Source organism: Lepidochelys kempii, chromosome 26 (assembly GCF_965140285.1).
Source record: "Lepidochelys kempii isolate rLepKem1 chromosome 26, rLepKem1.hap1, whole genome shotgun sequence".
NCBI lineage: Eukaryota > Metazoa > Chordata > Testudines > Cheloniidae > Lepidochelys > Lepidochelys kempii.
In genome coordinates, this window is record NC_136405.1 from 16,323,197 (window position 1) to 16,348,634 (window position 25,438).

Here is a 25,438-nt window from a genome sequence, read left to right on the forward strand (position 1 = left end):
CAAACTGCTCCATGAGGGAGCCAGATTAGCCAAGGAAATCCATGTGGTTTGTTTCAGTCTGAATTTCCCCAGAGATCTGGAATGCTGTCTGCCACAGGAAGAGTTCTGGTCCCATGTAAAGCACCCTCTCCTGTTTTATTGCTCCATCAACCGTCAGAACCGTGCTGCTTCTGTCCTGCTCCAACTTAACCAAGCCATAGCGAGCAGCGGAAGTAGCAGCTCAGCCAAAACGTATTCTCTGATTTGGGTGGCTTGGAGTGGGAGGCCAGATTGTTAGAAACGGTGGACGCACGAATCTCCAGTTCAAGTCAGGGGAAGGGATGGGTGTTCAGCACCTCTGAAAATGGGGCTCAGGGTATTGCAACTGGGGCATCTGAGAACCAAGGCACCCCAAATCGGTGGCCATTTAAAAAAAAAAAAAATCAGCTTGGTCCTCGTGCTGTGCTGCTACTCAGCAGCAGCTGGAGGCCGGGGCGGTATTCTTGGAGGGGCCGGGGCTGGGAATGGGAGGGGTATTGACGTTGTTGAGATGGCAGAAGGTTGAGAGCATGCCACAATTAAGCTTTGTATAACTTGCTGGAAAGGGATAAGCCAGTATTTGGTGGCTGTGGTGGTGGGTTACAGATCTAGGCATGGCCATGTCTAGGTGATGCAAAGGGGATTCACTCAGACTCAGAACCACTGGCAGTTACTCTGGAAGTCACTGAGAACAGCAGAGACTGGAGAGAAACAGAACAGCAGAAAGGGTTGGAGAAAAATATCTGTGGTGCGGATCCTCAAAAAGAAAAATAGAATGATCCTGGCAATTTACCAGCCAGGTTCCCCTGTAAAAAGACACCAGGTGAGTGACTGGCCCATGAGTAATAAGAGATGGGGCTTTTGTGGAATCATCGCAGACTCTTCTTCACTTTGGTCTACTAACAAAATGTACAGGTTTCAGAGTAGCAGCCATGTTAGTCTGTATTCGCAAAAAGAAAAGGAGTACTTGTGGCACCTTAGAGACTAACAAATTTATTTATTTGTTAGTCTCTAAGGTGCCACAAGTACTCCTTTTCTTTTAAAAAAAAGTAGTGGAGGAAGAGGATGGAGAATCTGTTTGTTTCGGTGAATTCGATCAAGTGCCTCATTTAGTTCAGATGCCCTTGTATAGGGACACTCTTTTAGGGTCTGGACAATGTCTTAAGGCATATTGTAAAGTGGGGTAATGGAAAGCCCCAGTGAATGGACCCATGAGTGTCGTCAGTGAGATCAGGGTTAGATCCATTCTGAAAGAGTGGTTAACAACCAGACCCACCCTGGAACTGCAAACCCCACCAGCAAAGAAATAACATTAAGAAACCTCAAGAGGGAGTAATGTGAGAGTCAGGCCGCAATGATGCGGACTAAGGCATCAGGGGATGGGGAGGGAGGTCCCTCTTGCAGTAGGAGATCGCTGGGACAAGTAACCAGGTGTGAGACTGTATGGGTCACGTCCTGGCTCCATAGCAGTTGGTGGGAGTTTTGCCACTGACTTCAGCATAGCCAGGAGTTGAATGTCTGGAGGCATGTTGTGCAGCAGGGGGTCACTTTCTCTTATAGAAAACTACTATAAACAAACTCTCCCTCCCCAGATAAATCTGACCAAACTGAAGGAACTGAATGTAAATTGAGGATCACTGTGATCCTGAGATATGTCGTTGGCTTGGAATAGGTAGTGGGGACCAGAGGATCCATTCCTTGAGAGAGAACAGCTGTGTCCTTCAACATGTACCCTAATATGAAAGAACAAGCCACAAAAAATGGGCTGTTGTAAGCAGCTTCAGTGTCTGGCTTATAACAAACGTATCCAATACCGTGGGAGAGGTATACGGGTAGCTCCAATGAGATCAAAAATAACCCTGGTCCTTTGTGGGAGGACGGAGAATATACCAAGACAAACACTGTCCTCTGGTACGGCAACATCTGTAGACAGCAATCCACGTCTAGTGTGATTAGGCAGAAGCCTCACACAGATACTGGTGGAATTCCCATTTTAATGGCTGCACCTGAAGTGTCCTCACTAACGTTTGAAGTGGCTTGTGAAATGCACATCCTTTCTCTATGCGCATGAATTTTTTCAGCCCACACTTGGGAGGGAAGTCTGTTATCAGTAAAATCAAAAGAAACCACTTAATTTTCATTTAGGATATTCCCTTTTTCCAAAAGCTGGAGAAGTGAGATGGGCACTGGTTGGTGCTCAGTAAACTTCATCCACCACTGGAACTGGTTCCAGTGTAATACTCAGTTGATAAGTTAATCGGCATAATCCACTGATTGCCTTTAATTCCAAGAATCACGTTTTAACTAGGGCTGTAAATTAATCGCGGTTAACTCACGCAATTAACTCAAAAAAATCATGATTAAAAAAATTAATCACAATTAATCGCACTGTTAAACAATAGAATACCAATTGAAATTTATTAAATATTTTTGGATGTTTTCTATGTTTTCAAATATATTGATTTCAATTACAACACAGAATACAAAGTATACAGTGTTCACTTTGTTTATTTTTGATTACAAATATTTGTACTGTAAAAAACAAAAGAAATAGTATTTTTCAATTCACCTAATACAAGTACTGTAGTGCAATCTCTTTATCATGAAAGTTGAACTTACAAATGTAGAATTATGTACCAAAAAATAACTGCATTCAAAAACAAAACAATGTAAAACTTAGGAGCCTACCAGTCCACTCGCTCAGACAAACAAGTTGGGTTAAAATTTGCAGGAGATAATGCTGCCCGCTTCTTGTTTACAGTGTCACCTGAAGATGAGAACAGGCATTCGCATGGCACTTTTATAGCCGGTGTTGCAAGGTATTTACGTGTCAGATATGTTAAACGTTCGTATGCTCCTTCATTCCTCAGCCACCATTCCAGAGGACATGCTTCCATGCTGATGATGCTTGTTAAAAAAAATAGTGCATTAATTAATTTTGTGGCTGAACTCCTTGGGGGGAGAATTGTATGTCTCCTGTTCTGATTTACCTGTATTCTGCCATGTTTCATGTCATAGCAGTCTCAGATGATGACCCAGCACATGTTCATTTTAAGAACACTTACTTTCACAGCAGATTTGACAAAAGGCAAAGAAGGTACCAATGTGAGATTTATAAAAATAGCTACAGCACTCAACCCAAGGTTTAAGAATCTGAAGTGCCTTCTAAAATCTGAGAGGGATGAGGTCTGTGGCATGCTTTGAGAAGACTTAAAAGAGCAACACTCCAATGCAAAAACTCCAGAACCCAAACCACCAAAAAAGAAAATCAGCCTTCTGCTGGTGGCATCTGACTCAGATGATGAAAATTAATATGCATACGCACTGCTTTGGATCGTTACTGAGCAGAACCCATCATCAGCATGGACGCATATCCTCTGGAATGGTGGTTGAAGCATGAAGGGACATATGAATCTTTAGCGCATCTGGCACGTAAATATCTTGTGGCGCCGGCTACAACAGTGCCATGTTCTCACTTTCAGGTGACATTGTAAACAAGAACCTGGCGCATTATCTCCTGCAAATGTAACCAAACTTGTTTGTCTGAGGGATTGGCTCAATCAAGTAGGACTGAGTGAATGTGCAGGCTCTACAATTTTACATTGTTTTATTTTTGAATGCAGGGGTTTTTGTACATAATTCTACATTTGTAAGTTCAACTTTCATGATAAAGAGATTGCACTATAGTACTTGTATTAGGTGAATTGAAAAATACTATTTCTTTTGGTTTTTTACAGTACAAATATTTGTAATCAAAATTAAATATAAAGTGAGCACTGTACGCTTTGTATTCTGTGTTGTAATTGAAAACATATTTGAAAATGTAGAAAACATCCAAAATATTTAAATAAATGGTATTCTATTATTGTTTAACAGCGCAATTAATTTTTTTAATCGCTTAACAGCCCTAATTTTAACCTAGTCTTCTAGAATTTCAGGAGGGGAGGGCTGTGAATCCACCCAGTATCTTCCTGAGTCATTGCACCAGAGACACTAGCCATAGTCTGTTCAGATCCAGCCTCACATGGAGGAGCTTTGTTGAAACATCAAACTGAAACCTCACTTCCTAGTGCAGTCACCTGGGGGCTAAAGTATCAGATCTTCCTTGCTATGAAGGTTACGGACAGACAATGAAAAGGATGGGGCAAAGAAGCTGCCACCAGAGAGATGTGGAGATGTATGTACAGTGGGGAGATGAAGAACAGTTTTCCATGCCCAGTCAGAGCCTGCTTGTAGCTGCTGCCCCATCCTAGCCAATAGCCCCTCCTTCCCCAACAATGCTGGGCCCCCTCTGTGTGCACTTCTGGGCACCTTTAATGCTGAAAAGAAGCCAACAAGCCACCAGCCTTCAGTTTGATCCTCTTGTCCCCACAGGTGATGTCCATTCTCTTGCACGGAGATGCAGCTTTTGCCGGGCAGGGTATAGTGTATGAGACGTTCCATTTGAGCGACTTGCCATCCTACACTACGCATGGGACAGTTCATGTGGTTGTGAACAACCAGGTAAAAACTGGGCCCCATGGCTGCAAGACTGGGTCCACTGATACCAGAATCTTTGAGAACATGCACTTTAAATGCCATGGGAAGGGAGAGTGGTTTGTCCGTCTCTGACGTATCATACTGGTGTGCTAGCAATGGTAAGCATGTGTCAAGGATGTGTTTTATGCTAGGGATGGAGCCCTGCATCAGGGTCTTCTCCCACTAAAATGGTGCTGTGTTGTACCTGTGAAATTCCAGTTATGGTTCAGTGCCGGAATTGGGGCTTCTGGGGATGTATATAGGCAGATCTATAAGCAGGAGAGCTCCTATGAGACAAGGCTAAGGAACAAGAAGAACTGATGATAACTTGCTCTGGGCTATAACGGTGAAGTCCCTAGTGTCTAGGGCCTGGTCTACACTACAAACTTAGGTTGACATAAGGCAGGTTACTTCAGCCTAATTATGTCAGTGTACACACTACAGCCTTGCTCCCACTGATGTAAGTGCCGATGTAACTCCATCTCCACAAGAGGCATAGGGCTTATGTTGGCATAGTTAGCGAGAAGCAGTGTCACTGCAGGTTACTTACATGGGTTGCTGGCTGTCATTCTTGTCAACTTCATGGCTCCATGCTGGCATCCTGAAATTGACAAGAAAGCCGGGCTGTCGACCCCGGGATTTAGGGGGGGCTCCAGCTAAAGCCCGACTGCCCCCTGGGTCCCTGCTCCCCACTCCCAGCCTGGCAGCTACCCAGGCTCCCCTCTCCCAGCCCAGCTGCTCCCCCTGGTCCTGGCTCCCAGTCCAGTTGCGTCCCACTACCCAGGGGTTCCTGAGCAGGGAGCTGCATGCAGAGCTGACAGCCCACTCTCTCAGCTCCCTCACACTTAAGTCATTGGAAGCGCTCCTGGTGATGACACGCATCACCGACAGGAGGAGGGCAGTGTGGACATGAACCACCACAGTGGTGGCTGTAAGTCGACCTACCATAGGTCAACTTAAGTTTATAGTGTAGACATGCCCTAAATTATTGTGTCTTTTATCCCCTGTTCTGTTTTGAGCTCAGGTGACACTGACTTGATTGATATCCCGTTCCCTGATGCTGGGCGGGCTGGTTCTGAGCAGAGTCCAGTGGGAGAATGAGGGGGACTGTTTGAGCTTTAATATGGTCTCTCTGAAAGAGTCTTTACCCCTGTCTTACCTCTCACAAGCACCACCCTTTATGTGGACTCCATTAATGCTCTACCCTGGTGACTGCCCTCCCTCTGCTGAACAGAGCATAACAAAATCACAACAGAGCTAACTTAAAACTGACCTGGATAGCTTCTCTAGCTAGACCAGGGATCTCAAACTCAAATCACCACGAGGGCCACATGAGAACTAGTACATTGGCCTGAGGGCCGCATCACTGAAACCTTTTCATACAACGATACAAAAGTATAGTCAAAAATTTTTAAAAAATGAAGAGTAATATAGTATGCTATTAAAAGTCAATTTATTAACTTTTTAAAAACTGTAATGCAAAAAGTCAGTGCTAATTTTGACAGTCATTTCATTTTTGACCACTTAGAGTATGTCTACACTACGAAATTAGGTTGAATTTATAGAAGTCGATTTTTAGGAAGCAATTTTATACAGTCGATTGTATGTGACCCCACTAAGCGCATTAAGTCAGCGGAGTGCGTCCACAGTACTGTGGCTAGCATCGACTTTCGGAGCGTTGCACTGTAGGTAGCTATCCCACAGTTTCCGCAGTCTCCGCTGCCCATTGAAATTCTGGGTTGAGCTCCCAATGCCTGTTGGGACAAAAACATTGTCGCGGGTGGTTTTGGGTACATGTCAGTCGCCCCTTCCTCCGTGAAAGCAACGGCAGACAATCGTTCCGCACCTATTTTCCGTGCAGACATCATACTGCTGTCAGCAGACGGTGCAGTAGGACTGCTAACCCTTGTCATCCACCACTTCCGCTGCAACTTTGCTCTCTTGGTGCCATGAATCCATCTCGCAGGTCCTCTCTTCGTTCTGTATAAATATCTATTCTCGTGGCAACCGTCGTCATCCACCGCTTCCGCTGCAACTCTTTTCTCCTGCAGACACCATACCAAGGCAAGCATGGAGCCCGCTCAGCTCACCACTACTGTTGTGAGGATTGTAAACACTTCGCGCATTATCCTGCACTATGTGCAGAACCTGCAAAAGCAGGCGAGGAGGCGACGACCGCGCGATCACGATAGTGATGAGGACATGGACACAGACTTCTCTCAAAGCACAGGCCCTGGCAATTTGGACATTGTGGTGGTAATGGGGCAGGTTCATGCCATGGAATGCCGATTCTGGGCCCGGGAAACAAGCACAGACTGGTGGGACCACATAGTGTTGCCGGTCTGGGACAATTCCCAGTGGCTGCGAAATTTTTCCATGCATAAGGGCGCTTTCATGGAACTTTGTGACTTGCTTTCCTCTGCCCTGAAGCACAAGAATACCAAGATGAGAACAGCCCTCACAGTTGAGAAGCGAGTGGCGATAGCCCTCTGGAAACTTGCAACGCCAGACAGCTACCAGTCAGTTGGGAATCAATTTGGAGTGGGTAAATCTACTGTGGGGGGCTACTGTGATCCGAGTAGCCAATGCAATCACTGAACTGCCTCTATCCAGGGTAGTGACTCTGGGAAATGTGCAGGTCATAGTGGATGGCTTTGCTGCAATGGGATTCCCTAACTGTTGTGGGGCGATAGACGGAACTCGTATCCCTATCTTGGGCCCGGACCACCTTGGCAGCCAGTACGTAAACCGCAAGGGGTACTTTTCAATGGTGCTGCAAGCACTGGTGGATCACAAGGGACGTTTCACTGACATCATAGAATCATAGAATATCAGGGTTGGAAGGGACCTCAGGAGGTCATCTAATCCAACCCCCTGCTCAAAGCAGGACCAATCCCCAACTAAATCATCCAGCCAGAGCTTTGTCAAGCCTGACCTTAAAAACCTCAAAGGAAGGAGATTCTACCACCTTCCTAGGTAACCCATTCCAGTGCTTCACCACCCTCCTAGTGAAAAAGTTTTTCCTTATATCCAACCTAAACCTCCCCCACTGCAACCTGAGACCAGTACTCCTTGTTCTGTCATCTGCTACCATTGAGAACAGCCTAGAGCCATCCTCTTTGGAACCCCCTTTCAGGTAGTTGAAAGCAGCTATCAAATCCCCCCTCATTCTTCTCTTCTGCAGGCTAAACAATCCCAGCTCCCTCAGCCTCTCCTCATAAGTCATGTGTTCTAGACCCCTAATCATTTTTTTGCCCTTCGCTGGACTCTCTCCAATTTATCCACATCCTTCTTGTAGTGTGGGGCCCAAAACTGGACACAGTACTCCAGATAAGGCCTCACCAATGTCCAATAGAGGGGAGCGATCACGTCCCCCGATCTGCTGGAAATGCCCCTACTTATACAGCCAAAAATGCCGTTAGCCTTCTTGGCAACAAGGGAACGCTGTTGACTCATATCCAGCTTCTCGTCCACTGTAACCCTTATGTCCTTTTCTGCAGAACTTCTGCCTAGCCTATCAGTCCCTAGTCTGTAGCGGTGCATGGGATTCTTCCGTACTAAGTGCAGGACTCTGCACTTGTCTTTGTTGAACCTCAACAGATTTCTTTTGGCCTAATCCTCTAATTTGTCTAGGTCCCTCTGTATCCTTCCCTACCCTCCAGCGTATCTACCACTCCTCCCAGTTTAGTGTCCTCTGCAAACTTGCTGAGGGTGCAATCCACACCATCCTCCAGATCATTAATGAAGATACTGAACAAAACCGGCCCCAGGACCGATCCTTGGGGCGTTCCGCTTGATACCAGCTGCCAAGTAGACATGGAGCCATTGATCACTACCCATTGAGCCCAACAATCTAGCTAGCTTTCTATCCACCTTATAGTCTATTCATCCAGCCCATACTTCTTTAACTTGCTGGCAAGAATACTGTGGGCCATACCAAAAGCTTTGCTAAAGTCAAGGAATAACACATCCACTGCTTTCCCCTCATCCACAGAGCCAGTTATCTCGTTATACAAGACAATTAGGTTAGTCAGGCATGACTTTTTGGTGAATCCATACTGACTGTTCCTGATCACTTTCTTCTAAGTGCTTCAGAATTGATTCCTTGAGGACCTGCTCCATGATTTTTCCAGGGATTGAGGCTGACTGGCCTGTAGTTCCCCAGATTATCCTTCTTCCCTTTTTTAAAGATGGGCACTACATTAGCCTTTTTCCTGTCGTCCGGGACCTCCCCGATCGCCATGAGTTTTCAAAGATCATGGCCAATGGCTCTGCAATCGCATCCACCAATTCCTTTAGCACTCTCGGATGCAACGCATCCGGCCCCATGGGCTTGTGCTCTTGTAGCTTTTCTAAATAGTCCCGAACCACTTCTTTCTCCACAGAGGGCTGGTCACCTCCTCCCCGTGCTGTGCTTCCCAGTGAAGTAGTCTGGGAGCTGACCTTGTTCATGAAGACAGAGGCAAAAAAAGCATTGAGTACATCAACGTGGGATGTCCGGGAAAGGTGAATGACAATCATATCTTCAGGAACTCTGGTCTGTTTGAACAGCTGCAGGAAGGAACTTACTTCCCAGACCAGAAATTACCATTGAGGATATTGAAATCTTATAGTTATTTTTGGGGACCCAGCCTACCCCTTAATGCCGTGGCTCATGAAGCCATACACAGGCACCCTGGACAGTAGTCAGGAGCTGTTCAACTATAGGCTGAGCAAGTGCAGAATGGTGGTAGAATGTGCATTTGGATGTTTAAAAGCTTGCTGGCACAGTTTACTGACTAGGTTAGACCTTAGCGAAACCAGTATTTCCATTGTTGTTGCTGCTTGCTGTGTGCTCCACAATATCTGTGAGACTAAGGGGGAGACAAATATTTTATGGTGGGGTGGGAGGTTGAGGCAAATCGCCTGGCGGCCGATTACGCACAGCCAGACACCAGGGCTGTTAGAAGAGCACAGGAGGGCGCTCTGCGTATCAGAGAAGCTTTGAAAACCAGTTTCATGACTGGCCAGGCTACCGTGTGACAGTTCTGTTTTTCTCCTTGATGAAAACCCGCCCCCTTGGTTGACTCTACTTCCCTGTAAGCCAACTGACCTCCCTTCTTCGATCACTGCTTTCAGAAGCAATAAAATCATTGTTTCAAAATCATGCATTCTTTATTAATTTATCATACAAATAGGGGGAAAACTCGCAAGGTAGCCCAGGATCGGTGGGTGAGGAGGGAAGCACCGGGTGGGGTGGTGGATGAGGGGAAGAGGGAAGGACAGGGCCACACTACAGTTCAAAACTTACTGAATGCCAGCCTTCTGTTGCTTGGGCAATCTTCTGGGGTGGAGTGTGAGGAGGATATGGAACTTGGGGAGGAGGGCAGGAGGTTATACAGGGGCTGCAGCGGCAGCCTGTGCTCCTGCTGCCTTTCCTGCAGCTCTACCAGACGCCTGAACATGTCAGTTTGCTCCCCCATTAGCCTCAGCATTGCATCCTGCCTCCTCTCAGTGTGCTCCTCCCTCCTCTCATCATGTTCATTTAATGCTATCCTGGACTCTCCATTGTTTGCCTCCACGCATTCTGCTGAGCTCTTTCAGTGCGGGAGGACTGCATGAGCTCTGAGAATATGTCATCACGAATGCGGTTTTTTTTCACCTTCTAATCTGCACTAGCCTCTGGGACGGAGATGATAGGGGAAGCATAGAAACATTTGCAGTGCAGGAGGAAAAAAAGGGAGAGTAGTATTTAAAAAGATACATTTTAGAGAACAAAGGGAAGACTATTTCACACTAAATCAAGTGATTCACGTTACATAGCACATGTGCTTTTGGTAAAAGGTCGCATTTTGCCTCTTATATTGAGTGCCTGCCGGTTTGAATCATAGAATATCAGGGTTGGAAGGGACCTCAGGAGGTCATCTAGTCCAACCCCCTGCTCAAAGTAGGACCAATCCCCAACTAAATCCCCAACTAAATGCTTAGTGTGAGACATGGAGCAGGTCCTCAAAGAATCAATCCTGAAGCACTTGCATGAGAGGAAAGTGATCAGGAACAGCCAGCATGGATTCACCAAGGGAAGGTCATGCCTGACTAATCTAATCGCTTTTTATGATGAGATTACTGGTTCTGTGGATGAAGGGAAAGCAGTGGATGTATTGTTTCTTGACTTTAGCAAAGCTTTTGACACGGTCTCCCATAGTATTCTTGTCAGCAAGTTAAGGAAGTATGGGCTGGATGAATGCACTATAAGGTGGGTAGAAAGCTGGCTAAATTGTCGGGCTCAACGGGTAGTGATCAATGGCTCCATGTCTAGTTGGCAGCCGGTATCAAGTGGAGTGCCCCAAGGGTCGGTCCTGGGGCCGGTTTTATTCAATATCTTCATAAATGATCTGGAGGATGGTGTGGATTGCACTCTCAGCAAATTTGCGGATGATACTAAACTGGGAGGAGTGGTAGATACGCTGGAGGGGAGGGATAGGATACAGAAGGACCTAGACCAATTGGAAGATTGGGCCAAAAGGAATCTGATGAGGTTCAATAAGGATAAGTGCAGGGTCCTGCACTTAGGACAGAAGAACCCAATGCACAGCTACAGACTAGGGACCGAATGGCTAGGCAGCAGTTCTGCAGAAAAGGACCTAGGGGTGACAGTGGACGAGAAGCTGGATATGAGTCAGCAGTGTGCCCTTGTTGCCAAGAAGGCCAATGGCATTTTGGGATGTATAAGTAGGGTCATAGCGAGCAGATCGAGGGACGTGATCGTTCCCCTCTATTCGACATTGGTGAGGCCTCATCTGGAGTACTGTGTCCAGTTTTGGGCCCCACACTTCAAGAAGGATGTGGATAAATTGGAGAGAGTCCAGCGAAGGGCAACAAAAATGATTAGGGGACTGGAACACATGAGTTATGAGGAGAGGCTGAGGGAGCTGGGATTGTTTAGCCTGCAGAAGAGAAGAATGAGGGGGGATTTGATAGCTGCTTTCAACTACCTGAAAGGGGGTTCCAAAGAGGATGGCTCTAGACTGTTCTCAATGGTAGCAGATGACAGAACGAGGAGTAATGGTCTCAAGTTGCAGTGGGGGAGGTTTAGATTGGATATTAGGAAAAACTTTTTCACTAAGAGGGTGGTGAAACACTGGAATGCGTTACCTAGGGAGGTGGTAGAATCTCCTTCCTTAGAGGTTTTTAAGGTCAGGCTTGACAAAGCCCTGGCTGGGATGATTTAACTGGGAATTGGTCCTGCTTTGAGCAGGGGGTTGGACTAGATGACCTTCTGGGGTCCCTTCCAACCCTGATATTCTATGATTCTATGATCACACACGCTCGGCTGGGCAAAAGAATTCGGCTTGCAAGCAGCCTTGGTAAGGCAAAGGGTTTCAGCTTCTTCAACCTTCATAACGTGTGGGAACAGTTTCAAACAGCAGTGCCCTGCTTTCCCATACCAAGCAAAGGAGGGGCTGCAGTTTTAGGGTGAATGTGCAGCACAATCCAAACCCCCCGACCCCAATTCTCTGGGATGATCTCTTCACCACCACCCCATGCGCGCGCACACACACACTGCGTGGCTAGTATCATGGAAGATCCCTGTCAGCCAAACGCAAACAGCTCAGCATGAACGGGCCTCCCCCCACCGCGTGGCTAACAGCGGGGATGATTTATTTTCCGCCAAAGGCAAACAGCCCAGCAGGAACGGGCACTTCTGAATGTCCCCTTAAACAAATTTCCTGTATTTCAACCAGGTGACCATGAAAGATATCACTCTCCTGAGGCTAACACAGAGAGATAAAGAACAGATGTTGCTTGAATGCCACCAAAGCCCGGGCCCATTCGCTGCAATGCTTGTTCTGCAATGATTCCAGACTACTTGCTCGTGGCTTGGCGTGGTAAAGTGTCCTACTATGGAGGACGGAATAAGGCTGCCCTCCCCAGAAACCTTCTGCAAAGGCTTCTAGAGTACCTCCAGGAGAGCTTCTTGGAGATGTCCCTGGAGGATTTCCACTCCATCCCCAGAGACGTTAACAGACTTTTCCAGTAGCTATACTGGTCGCAAATGCATCCCAAGTCTTCGGAGCAAATTAATCATTAAACACGCTTGCTTTTAAACCCCTGTTTTATATTTGCAAAGGTACACTCACCAGAGGTGCCTTCTCCGGCTTCATGGTCCGGGAGCCAGTGTTGGGAGGGTATTGGCTCCAGGGTGATGAACAGTTCCTGGCTGCTGGGGAGAAGGGATTCTCCGCTTGCCTGCTGTGTGCTATCCTCAACCTCCTCCTCATCATCATCTTCCTCATCCACAAAATCCTCATCCCTGTTGCTTGAGATTCCCCCCTCGCAGGTGTCCACGGACAGTGGTGGGGTAGCGGTAGCCCCCCCCCCCCCCCCCAGAATTGCATGCAGCTCATCATGGAAGCTGCATGTCTGGGGCTCTGACCCGGAGCGACCGTTTGCATCCTTTGTTTTTTGGTAGGCTTGCCTCAGCTCCTTAACTTTCACACAGCACTGCTGTGTATTTCTGTTGTAGCCTCTGTCCATCATGCCCTTGGAGATTTTGGCAAATATATTGGCATTTCGTCTTTTGGAACACAGTTCTGCCTGCACGGATTCTTCTCCCCATACAGCGATCAGATCCAGTACCTCCCATTTGGTCCATGCTGGAGCTCTTTTGCGATTCTGGGACTCCATGGTCACCTGTGCTGATCAGCTCACCATGCTGGCCAAACAGGAAATTAAATTCAAAAGTTCCCGGGGCCTTTCCTGTCTACCTGGCCAGTGTATCTGAGTTGAGAGTGCAGTCCAGAGCAGTCACAATGGAGCACTCTGGGATAGCTCCCGGAGGCCAGTACCGTCGAATTACATCCACATTACCCCAAATTTGACCCAGTGAGGTTGATTTTAGCGCTAAACCCCTCACCGCGGAGGAGTACAGAAATCAATTTTAAGAGCCCTTTAAGTCAACAAAACAGGCTTGGTCATGTGGACGGGTAGGGTTAAATCGACCTAATGCTGCTAAATTCGACCTAAACTCATAGTGTAGACCAGGGCTTAGTTGGCAGCGTTTTCCATCAACCAGAGCATCAATATAAGGTTTGATATGCTGAGACGAAACCAATCTCAGTGTTGCTTTCAAATGTTCATCAGTGAGCCGTGACTTTAGAATCATAGAATATCAGGGTCGGAAGGGACCTCAGGAGGTCATCTAATCCAACCCCCTGCTCAAAGCAGGACCAGTCCCCAACTAAATCATCCCAGCCAGGGCTTTGTCAAGCCTGACCTTGAAAACCTCTAAGGAAGGAGATTCCACCACCTCCCTAGGTAACCCATTCCAGTGCTTCACCACTCTCCTAGTGAAAAAGTTTTTCCTAATATCTAAGCTAAACCTCCCCCACTGCAACTTCAGACCATTACTCCTCGTTCTGTCATCTGCTACCATTGAGAACAGTCTAGATCCATCCTCTTTGGAACCCCCTTTCAGGTAGTTGAAAGCAGCTATAAAAACCCCCCTCATTCTTCTCTTCCGCAGACTAAACAATCCCAGTTCCCTCAGCCTCTCCTCATAAGTCATGTGTTCCAGTCCCCTAATCATTTTTGTTGCCCTCTGCTGGACATTTTCCAATTTTTCCACATCCTTCTTGTAGTGTGGGGCCCAAAACTGGACACAGTACTCCAGATGAGGCCTCACCAATGTCGAATAGAGGGGAACGATCACGTCCCTTGATCTGCTCACTATGCCCCTACTTATACTTCCCAAAATGCCATTGGCCTTCTTGGCAACAAGGGCATACTGTTGACTCATATCCAGCTTTTTGTCCACTGTAACCCCTAGGTTACTGAAACTCCAGGTGTGACCCTGAAACTCAAGGGTCGGTCCTCGGGCCGGTTTTGTTCTATATCTTCATAAATGATCTGGAGGATGGTGTGGATTACACCCTCAGCAAGTTTGCAGATGACACTAAACTGGGAGGAGAGGTAGATACGCTGGAGGGTAGGGATAGGATACAGAGGGACCTAGACAAATTGGAGGATTGGGCCAAAAGAAATCTGATGAGGTTCAACAATGGCAAGTGCAGAGTCCTGCACTTAGGACGGAAGAACCCCCTGCACTGCGACAGACTAGGGACCGAATGGCTCAGCAGCAGTTCTGCAGAGAAGGACCTAGGGGTGACAGTGGACGAGAAGCTGGATATGAGTCAACAGTGTGCCCTTGTTGCCAAGAAGGCCAGTGGCATTTTGGGGTGTATAAGTAGGGGCATTGCCAGCAGATCGAGGGATGTGATTGTTCCCCTCTATTCGACATTGGTGAGGCCTCATCTGGAGTACTGTGTCCAGTTTTGGGCCCCACACTACAACAAGGATGTGGAGAAATTGGAGAGAGTCCAGCGAAGGGCAACAAAAATGATTAGGGGTCTGGAACACATGACTTGTGAGGAGAGGCTGAGGGAACTGGGATTGTTTAGTCTACGGAAGAGAAGAATGAGGGATTTGATAGCTGCTTTTAACTACCTGAAAGGTGGATCCAAAGAGGATGGATCTAGACTATTCCCAGTGATAGCAGATGACAGGACAAGGAGTAATGGTCTCAAGTTGCAGTGGGGGAGATTTAGGTTGGATATTAGGAAAAACTTTTTCACTAGGAGGGTGGTGAAACACTGGAATGTGTTACCTGGGGGGGGGGGGGGTGGAATCCCCTTCCTTAGAAGTTTTCAAGGTCAGGCTTGACAAAGCCCTGGCTGGGATGATTTAGTTGGGATTGGTCCTGCTCTGGGCAGGGGGTTGGACTAGATGACCTCCAGAGGTCCCTTCCAACTCTGATATTCTATGATTCTATCTTCCACTTCTTGTAAGCTTCTTTTTTGTGTTCAAGATCAGCAAGGATTTCACTGTTAAGCCAAGCTGGTCGCCTGCCATATTTACTATTCTTTCTACACATCGGGATGGTTTGTCCCTGTAATCTCAATAAAGATTCTTTAAAATACAGCCAGCTCTCCTGGACTCCTTTCCCCCTCATGTTATTCTTCCAGGGGATCCTGCCCATCAGTTCCCTGAGGGAGTCTAAGTCTGCTTTTCTGAAGTCCAGGGTCCGTATTCTGCTGCTCTCCTTTCTTCCCTGTGTCAGGATCCTGAACTCAACCATCTCATGATCACTGCCTCCCAGGTTCCCATCCACTTTAGCTTCCCGTACTAATTCTTCCTGGTTTGTGAGCAGCAGGTCAAGAAGAGCTCTGCCCCTAGTTGGTTCCTCCAGTACTTGCACCAGGAAATTGTCCCCTACCCTTTCCAAAAACTTCTTGGATTGTCTGTGCACCTTCTTCTCTTCTGCAGACTAAACAATCCCAGTTCCCTCAGCTTTAACACAGATTTGTTAATCTTCATGGAAGAGAAAAACTGTTCACATATATATGTACTTCCAAACATTGCCATTATCCTTGCAGAAGCAGAGAATAACATGAAATTTTTCTTGTGAAAGAAACCTGTAGAATTCTGAAATTCCAACATCTGTAGGATTCTGCTTCAAAATGGTATCACACTGAAGCTCCACTCACTCCATCTGCATTTCCTCTGCAATATTGTCAATTTCCACAGCAAATGGTGTGGAAAAAAGTTTAAAATGTGGTTCAAGTGCCTTGAAATCTTTAAACCGCACATCAAACTGCTTGTGTAAGTTAGAAATGATATCTGCATATTCTTTCAAGGATTTTGGTTCAACTTTTCCTTAGGAATTCAGAGTCGAGAAATGGACCAAATTGCCAGCAGTCAGCTGTTTCCCCCACAAAGTAAGCTTGACTTTGACTGACTTAACACTGTCATACATGTGTGTTATATCACCTGTTTTCTACCCTGAAGCTTCAAGTTCAGTGCATTCAGGTGATCAGTTACATCTGTTAGAAAAGCAAGGTTGCAGATAAAAGTGGAATCAGCAAGCTGTGGAGCCTCCTTGTTTTTCATGAACGAATCAATCTCCTCTAAGTGGAAAAAAACACTTCAAAACATTTCCATGACTCAGCCATCTAACTTGAGTGTGATACAGAAGTTCCCCATATTTGCTGTCCATACTTGCTAGAAAAGAAGTGAACTGTCTGTGATTCAGCCCTCGTGCATGTATAAAATTAACAGTATTAACAACTACGTCCATAACTTCCTTCATTTGTAGACTTTTATTACACAGGGCTTCTTGGTGCAAAATACAATGTGTATTGGTGACGCTAATTCCTGGTATATTGAGGCTGTTCAGGTTGGTCTTCAATCATCCAACCACACCAACGTTTTCAGAGCACGCTGATGGCGCACCGTCCGTAGCCCAAGATACGAGTTTGTTCCATGGCAGCGCAGCTTTTTCAATGCACTCTTCCAGTCCTTGAACTATGTCTCGTCCCGTTGTGGGACCCTTCAGTGGCATTAAGTCTAGCAATTCTTCAGTTATATTCAAATTGCAGTCCACACCCCTAATGAACACTGCACTCTGTGCGGTATCTGATACATCTGTACTCTCATCAAGAGCAATTGAAAATGCTTTAAAGTCTTTTGCCATTTGAATCAATTGTTTTTGCACATTATCTGCTAAATCCGTTATCCTGCAGGAAGCCGCATTGGCAGACAGCTTATGCCTTCAAAAACTTTCTTCCTATCAGGACATATCCATATGGCTCCATATCTAGTTGGCAGCCGGTATCAAGTGGAGTACCCCAAGGGTCGGTCCTGGGGCCGGTTTTGTTCAATATCTTCATAAATGATCTGGAGGATGGTGTGGATTGCACTCTCAGCAAATTTGCGGATGATGCTAAACTGGGAGGAGTGGTAGATACGCTGGAGGGGAGGGATAGGATACAGAAAGACCTAGACAAATTGGAGGATTGGGCCAAAAGAAATCTGATGAGGTTCAATAAGGATAAGTGCAGGGTCCTGCACTTAGTACGGAAGAACCCAATGTACAGCTACAGACTAGGGACCGAATGGCTAGACAGCAGTTCTGCGGAAAAGGACCTAGGGGTGACAGTGGACGAGAAGCTGGATATGAGTCAGCAGTGTGCCCTTGTTGCCAAGAAGGCCAATGGCATTTTGGGATGTATAAGTAGGGTCATAGCGAGCAGATCGAGGGACGTGATCGTTCCCCTCTATTCGACATTGGTGAGGCCTCATCTGGAGTACTGTGTCCAGTTTTGGGCCCCACACTTCAAGAAGGATGTGGATAAATTGGAGAGAGTCCAGTGAAGGGCAACAAAAATTATTAGGGGACTGGAACACACGAGTTATGAGGAGAGGCTGAGGGAGCTGGGATTGTTTAGCCTGCAGAAGAGAAGAATGAGGGGGGATTTGATAGCTGCTTTCAACTACCTGAAAGGGGGTTCCAAAGAGGATGGCTCTAGACTGTTCTCAATGGTAGCAGATGACAGAACGAGGAGTAATGGTCTCAAGTTGCAGTGGGGGAGGTTTAGATTGGATATTAGGAAAAACTTTTTCACTAAGAGGGTGGTGAAACACTGGAATGCGTTACCTAGGGAGGTGGTAGAATCTCCTTCCTTAGAGGTTTTTAAGGTCAGGCTTGACAAAGCCCTGGCTGGGATGATTTAACTGGGAATTGGTCCTGCTTTGAGCAGGGGGTTGGACTAGATGACCTTCTGGGGTCCCTTCCAACCCTGATATTCTGTGATTCTATGACATAAAATTTCGCTGGCCTTCATGAGACATTCTTTTACGAATAGGCCTTCTGTAAAGAGTCGCAATGATTTAGCTATCATTTCGCTTATCACAAAACTTGCTCTTACTGAATCTTCACTAGACTTGTTAATCTCCAAAAAGAAATGTCTTTGCTTGACAAATGCTGCTTTAAGTTGCCGAACTTTTTCCAGTGAATGCATCATATTTTTCACAGTGCATCGGGTCGAAGTGCCGATGCACGTTTTACTCCTTGGGAACAGCAATCGTTTGCTGACAAAAAAGGCATCGAATTTGATCTTTTTCCTCTGTGAAAAAAATATAAATATAAATTCTCCCATTTGTCTTGGAAAACTCTTTTCTTCCATGAGTGTTCTTTTTTTCAACTAAGTCATTTCCGAGCAGTTTTAATAAAATACATACACGCAGTAATGCACCTCACTCAAAGGACAAAACACACACTTAGTTTTAGAATTACTTCTGTTAAAGCCCGCACTCTGGCCCTGCCCCCACTCCACCCCTTCCCCAAAGTCCACACCCCAACTCCGCCCCCTCCCCGTCCCTATTCCAAACCCTTCCCCAAATCCCTGCCCTGCCTCTTCTCCCTCTCCTCCCTTTAGTGGCCTTGGAAGCTTTCTCCAGTATCTTAACCTCCTCCTAGGAAAGGTGTTATCCTTGTTCTGTAATACTTACCTCTGGTTGGAGCTCTATTATCCAGCAGGTGGGGTAAACTGTTGTAAAAAATCTCATCATCAATCATGACAGCTCCTTGGTCTAACCTGACATGGAGGCAGTGTGGCCTTGTGGTTAGAGCGGGGATGAGTAGGTAGTTGGAAGCTTGCAAATTTACTCCCAGCTCTGCCAACAACTCGCTTAAAATCTGTCTGTTTTCCTTCTGCAAAGTGGAGGGAACTCTCCTTTCCCCCACTCTGTGTGAAGCATTTTGAGATATTGAGTGATGGGCACTTTCTGATTGCCAAGCAAAACTGTTTTCTAGACCTTTCTGTATCTGCCTTCTTCTGTTTTCCATGATGGCCCCAAATTGCTCTCTTTCCAGATCGGATTCACTACAGACCCTCGTATGGCCCGTTCCTCTCCGTACCCAACCGACGTTGCCCGGGTGGTGAATGCACCTATTTTCCATGTCAATGCGGATGACCCAGAGGCAGTGGTGTATGTGTGCAATGTAGCAGCAGAATGGAGAAGCACTTTCCACAAGGATGTGGTGGTTGACTTGGTAAATGATTGAGAACCAGTTGGGGCTTTGCTAAAATCCTGGCTTTGTTTAGTGAACTTCTGGGGAAATGACAAAATGCTCTTCAGATGGACCATTGGAGGCGTCTTGGACTGTTTGTACAGCACCTAGCACAATGGGTTCGTGGGCCATGACTGGGGCTCAGAGGTGCTACTGTAATCCAAATACATCTCTACCCTGATATAACATGACCCGATATAACACGGGTTCGCATACAACACAGTAAAGCAGGCCTCCACACCCCCCACAATGGTCTGGGGGGCAGGAGCTGTGGGGGGCATTTTTGGGGGTCCCGCAGGCCCAGAGTGGCCTGGGTGATTAGTGGGGGGCTGGGAGCAGCCCGCTCCGCTTCCCTCGCCCCGGCCCCCGCACTCACTAGCGGTGGGAAGCGGAACGCCACAGCTGGGAGCTGGCGGAGTGGAGTGGGCTGGGGCCACGTTGCTCCGCTTCCCACCACTGCCGGTGAGTGCCTGTCAGGGGGCGGGGGTGTGGATAGGGGGCGGGGCAGACAAGGAGCAGGGGGTTTGGCTAGGGAGTGGAGTCCTGGGGGTGATTAGGGATGGGGGTCTCTGGAGGGGGTGGTCAGGGGACAAAGAGCAGGGGAGCCAAAGCAAGTTCGATATAACGCAGTTTCACATATAACGCGTTAAGATTTTTTGGCTCCCATAGACTGCGTTCTATCGGGGTAGAGGTGTAATAAATAATGACCCTCTTGTGCTTCTTTGCACCTTAACCCTTTGTTCTCTGGTTCTGGTAGTTGTGGTGGAGAAGCATCTAAAGAAATATTTAAGCGAAAACAAGGCACTGAAAATGTAGCTGTGTTGTGCTTGAAGAAAAGTAGATGCTAATTTTCCTGTAACAGCTCAAATAGCTGTAGTTTTTCTTTTAAACTGGGGTGAAACCATTCCATTAAGTCATTAGTTACTCTAGTTTTACACCAGTGTCACTCCATTGACTTCTGTGGAACCTATTCCTGATTTACACTAGTCTAAATGAGATCAAAATCAGGCCCTCTGCCTTCAGGCTGTACATGATTTCCTTCATCATGGGTACATCCCACATACAGATCAATGTAAATGCGACTGCTTTTTTGGCTTCTGAAATAGGGATTGAAGACTGGCTATTTTTATGGCTTTCTTTCCTCGTGCACTAGGTGTGTTACAGGCGGAATGGTCATAACGAGATGGACGAACCCATGTTCACCCAGCCGTTGATGTACAAGCAGATCCGGAAGCAGAAACCTGTGCTGCAAAAATACGCCGAGATGTTAATTTCAGAGGGGGTGGTAAATCAGCCGGAGTACGAGGTATTGTCCCCCAGTGCTTTAGAAGAAAGATGCAGTCCGTGATCAGTCACAACCCCTTAAATCTAGCTGGCAAATAAGAATGCTGAATGGGGGGAAATGCAAATGTAATATAATGCAAGAAATATGTGAAGGTTACCAGTGTACCAAGCATAGTTGCATAACATGACTGCACCCCTCCCTGCTGACTTGGCAGTGTAGTGTAGTGTAGCATTGCCTTGCCCTGAGGGGTCTGGGTTGGGGAGTACTGAAGGGGTGCCTAAAGATCTGCTGATGTGTTTGTAAGGAAGGAGCTCAGAGTTAGGCATCCAAGGGTCCTCAATACTTGTTGCTAGCATTCCTAGCAAGGTTTCCCTGACTAAAGAAGCTAATGCTGTTTCTGAGAGCAGCACAAGACCATCCATGCTGTTGATTAGAACCTGCTCTTGGGCAGAAAATCCCTCTCTGCACTGGTCGTGGAAACACACGGACTCCATTTAAACCCAGTTGTAGCTGGTACAGTTATAGACCCAGTGTGAATAAGGCCTGTGGTCCAATCTACGCTTTATATGCTACCATTTTGGTTACCCACTTACAATACAGTAATTGTACCAGCATCGTTCCACCTTCAGTGTATTTGGGGCACAGCAGTAATTATCTGTGTTTTTGAGCCATGCTGCAGTCTTGGGGTGAAACCCTGGCCCCATTGACATCCATGGCAAAACTCCCTTGGATTTTAATGGGGCCAGGGTTTCACCCTTGGATTTTAGTAGGGTTGTAGACATAGTTCAGGAACACAGGTGACTCGTGCACTATAAGCCTTGCCTGCACTAGAAGATCAGACAGTATTGTACCTGTGCTCCTCACATAGTTGCTTGCATTGTGTCAATGGGACCTAACTGAAAAGTGCTTTATTCTGCCTCTTGAGCATTCAGACCCATTGACTGGCTGCGGCATTTCCTAATGTCAGGGATATATGGGATGCCTCACTGGAACTGGATTTTGTATTTCATGTAGCTTTGGCATCAGTGAAGGACATAAGCTCTTAACTGGCACACAGCCAGCAGTAGGCAGTGCCCTGGCAGTGGTGACCTCTCGTCCCTAATGTCGTATGGTCAGGCACAAGCACAGCAGCGTGCAGCAGCCATGAATGTGATGCGAGGCACATTTGTGGTCCAGGTCCTAACTGATGAGTGGGGGATAGGGTTTAAAGTGTCTGAAGAGGAGGTGGATGTGAAAATGCCCCCTCTGGGATCCACGTAGACTTTGTGCTGAAATGGAGAGGGAGCAGCAAGGAGAGGCATGGCCTTTAACCCCAGCACTCTTACTTGGCTACTTCTCAGTAATGATATTCTGCCCTATTGCTCTCAGGAGGAAATTTCCAAGTATGATAGGATCTGTGAAGAGGCCCATGCCAGATCCAAGGATGAAAAAATCCTGCACATCAAGCACTGGCTGGATTCCCCCTGGCCTGGTAAGTAACTAGTGGCTTCCCTGACAAATGGCCACAGTTCAGGAACTACTTCTGCCTCCAATGGATTAGACCTTTGACTTCTGGCACAGATAGGAGCTGTATGTCTCCAAGGACATGTAATGAAGAGAGTGGGAAATATACCAGTCGAGCCTGGTGAACAAAATGCATCTCTTGGGAAAGCATAGGGGACTGTATCACTGTATGGGCTCTGTCTGTCTGCACTGACAGAGGTGGAACAGCTCAGGGTTTGCTCTGCATCCCAAATTCCCTTCCACATCAGAGAGTACAGAAGGTTCTGTAACATAGTCATCAAATACTCTAACTACAGAGACAGCCTGGCGTTCACCAGGTCACGGATGATCTCTCCTCCTTCCCCAGGTTTCTTCACTCTTGAGGGCCAGCCCCGGAGCATGACCTGTCCCTCTACTGGTCTGAATGAAGAAGACTTGGCCCATATAGGCAAGGTGGCCAGCTCAGTGCCTGTTGAGGATTTCACAATTCATGGAGGTACAGACGTGCTGGAGTAGATGCCCCTGGCACCCCAGTCTTGGCGGTGGTTATTCTGTGTAGAGCTGGATGCTTTACGGAGTAGAGGAGATGGTTAATACTGTGGGTTTTTTACCCACAAAAGCTTATGCCCAAATCTGTTAATCTTTAAGGTGCCACTGGACTCCTCATTTTTTTGTGGATACAGACTAACACGGCTACCCCTGTGATATGTGAGTGAGAGTTGTTCCACCACCATCTACAGGGAGTCGTGGTCTCTGGTGCTGTAGACTGAAGCCGTAGGCCAGCCTGGGGAGTGGGAGAGAGAAGGTCTGCTAGAATGGTTAACTATTGGAACAAACTACTAAGGGAAATGGTGGGTTCTCCCTCTCTTGGTGCCTTCAGATGGACTGGCTGCTTTTCTGGAGATGCTTTAGTCATACACAAGTTGTTGGGCCAGCAAAGGGGTAACTGGATGAAATTCCTTGGCCTGTGTGCTGTACAGGACTAGATGATCTAATGTCCCTTCTGATCTTCCACTCTGAGTAAACAGGGACTTCAATATGGTGGTTCAGACCCAAAGTATGATGATTGGGATGTGGGTGACCACCTGAGTGCTAATGAGACTTCTGAGGGTGCTTATCTGGCCCCCATTACTAGTATCTGAGATGTTTCCCATCTTCACTGTGTTTATCCTCATACCTCTGTGGGGCAAGCAGGGCTGGTATCGCCATTGTGCAGAGGGGAAACTGAGGCCCAGAGAGGCTAAGGGACTAGCTCAGGTCACATGGGCAGCCTGAGGCAGAGCAGGGACTCGAACCCAGATGTCCCATGTCCTAGGTTAGTGCCCTAACCACTGGACCATCCTTCCTCTCAAAAAAAAGAAAAAAAGCCTCCTTATGGCAATGCCCAAAGGCCCCAGCTGGTATTTACAGAGATTCATAGAATATCAGGGTTGGAAGGGACCTTAGGAGGTCATCTAGTCCAACCCCCTGCTCAAAGCAGGACCAATCCCCAACTAAATCATCCCAGCCAGGGCTTTGTCAAGCCTGACCTTAAAACCTCAAAGGAAGGAGATTCCACCACCTCCCTAGGTAACCCATTCCAGCACTTCACAACCCTCCTAGTGAAAAAGTTTTTCCTAATATCCAACCTAAACCTCCCCCACTGCAACTTGAGACCAGTACTCCTTGTTCTGTCATCTGGTACCACTGAGAACAGTCTAGATTCATCCTCTCTGCAACCCTCTTTCAGGTAGTTGAAAGCAACTATCAAATCCCCCCTCATTCTTCTCTTCTGCAGACTAAATAATCCCAGTTCCCTCAGCCTCTCCTCATAAGTCATGTGCTCCAGCTACCTAATCATTTTTGTTGCCCTCCGCTGGACGTTTTCCAATTTTTCCACATCCTTCTTGTAGTGTGGGGCCCAAAACTGGACACACTACTCCAGATGAGGCCTCAGCAATGCCGAATAGATTGCCAGACTGGCTCCTTGAATCTTGCTAAGTTCTTGTCCTTTAGAGCTTCTTGTGAGTTCCACAGTCAGGTGACATGAATCTAGACCCCTCATCCTCATTATAAACACATTAACCATACCTGTCGCCCTCGGAGTGGCTAATCTTTCCTCTGCTGCACCAGCCTACCCAGTTTGTTTGTAGTACCTTCTGGCCGTGGGCCTGGCAATGCCCATGCTTTTGACCCAGCCCTCAGAAATTGTTCTCTCCACTACCACTTGGACTCCTCTGAGATTAGAGTTCAGGTCTCCTCTCCCGGCGGGTGATGTCTGGCAGTGAGTGCTTCTAATGCTGGTGAAGTTGGCTCAGTGAAAACCATGTTTGTAAAAGAAAACAGAGAATGACCAGGAACTCCAGTTGTTTTTCAGAGCTGGTCTCCTCTGCTCTTTACCCTGCCTTTACCCTGTGCTAAGCTGGAACAGTCCACCTCCCTTTTGTCCCGTTCTGTCCAGAGCGTCTGCATGTCAGGGAATCCAGATTGCCGATGGATGGGTTGATAGTGTGAGCTGTGTTGCCCCAACCTCAGGCTGCTTGCATAGTATGTTGCTGCAGTTCCTCTCCAGCGGGCTGCAAACTGTTTTTTATCTCTGCAGGTTTGAGCCGGATTCTGAAAACCCGCTGGGAATTGGTTAAGAACAGGACAGTAGACTGGGCATTAGCAGAGTACATGGCATTTGGCTCCCTCCTCAAAGAGGGAATCCACATCCGACTGAGTGGCCAGGATGTCGAGAGGGGGACATTCAGGTAAAGCCGGGGGTTTCCCCCAGTAAAAGATGATCCCAGCCCTCCTCAAGGGGCTGCTGAGTGGGGAATAGAAGAGGCCAGTCTTAAATTGCCTGCCAGGCTGGAGCTCTGCTGAAAGGCAAGGGAGGAGCCCAAATTGTGGGTGGAGGGGTCCCTTTCACAGCACTAATGGTGTTAGTATGGGCAGCTTCTAGATATGATCGTAACCTGGCTTCATTGCATTCGACAGTTGCAAGCCAAGCCTCTCAGCAGAGCAGCGTGAACCAGGCAGCCACTTGCGTGCAGGCGCTTACTCTGACCCATTGGGTAGGATAACACTTAAGTAACATTACTGCTGGACGTTGTCTCCTCCCACAGCCATCGTCACCATGTCCTGCATGACCAGAATGTAGACAAGAGGACCTGCATCCCCATGAACCACCTCTGGCCAAACCAAGCTCCTTACACTGTCTGCAACAGCTCCCTGTCGGAGTATGGAGTCCTAGGTCAGTGTCGATGGGGGTTCTTCGCCTG

The 25,438-nt window shown here is 47.2% G+C and overlaps 1 protein-coding gene across 7 annotated transcripts in view; it reads left to right on the plus strand.

Annotated features, from left to right (window-relative positions):
• OGDH (oxoglutarate dehydrogenase) overlaps window positions 1–25,438 on the plus strand; it is a 136,164-nt gene that overhangs the window by 101,585 nt on the left and 9,141 nt on the right. For 6 of the 7 annotated variants that reach the window (XM_073325334.1, XM_073325336.1, XM_073325332.1 and 3 more), the window contains 7 exons: window positions 4,393–4,521; window positions 19,229–19,408; window positions 20,580–20,732; window positions 22,080–22,182; window positions 22,561–22,689; window positions 24,775–24,925; window positions 25,283–25,410. In XM_073325334.1, coding sequence (XP_073181435.1) covers window positions 4,393–4,521; window positions 19,229–19,408; window positions 20,580–20,732; window positions 22,080–22,182; window positions 22,561–22,689; window positions 24,775–24,925; window positions 25,283–25,410 — 973 coding nt within the window. The remainder of the gene's footprint in view (window positions 1–4,392; window positions 4,522–19,228; window positions 19,409–20,579; window positions 20,733–22,079; window positions 22,183–22,560; window positions 22,690–24,774; window positions 24,926–25,282; window positions 25,411–25,438) is intronic. The other variant, XM_073325340.1, reaches the window with a different exon arrangement.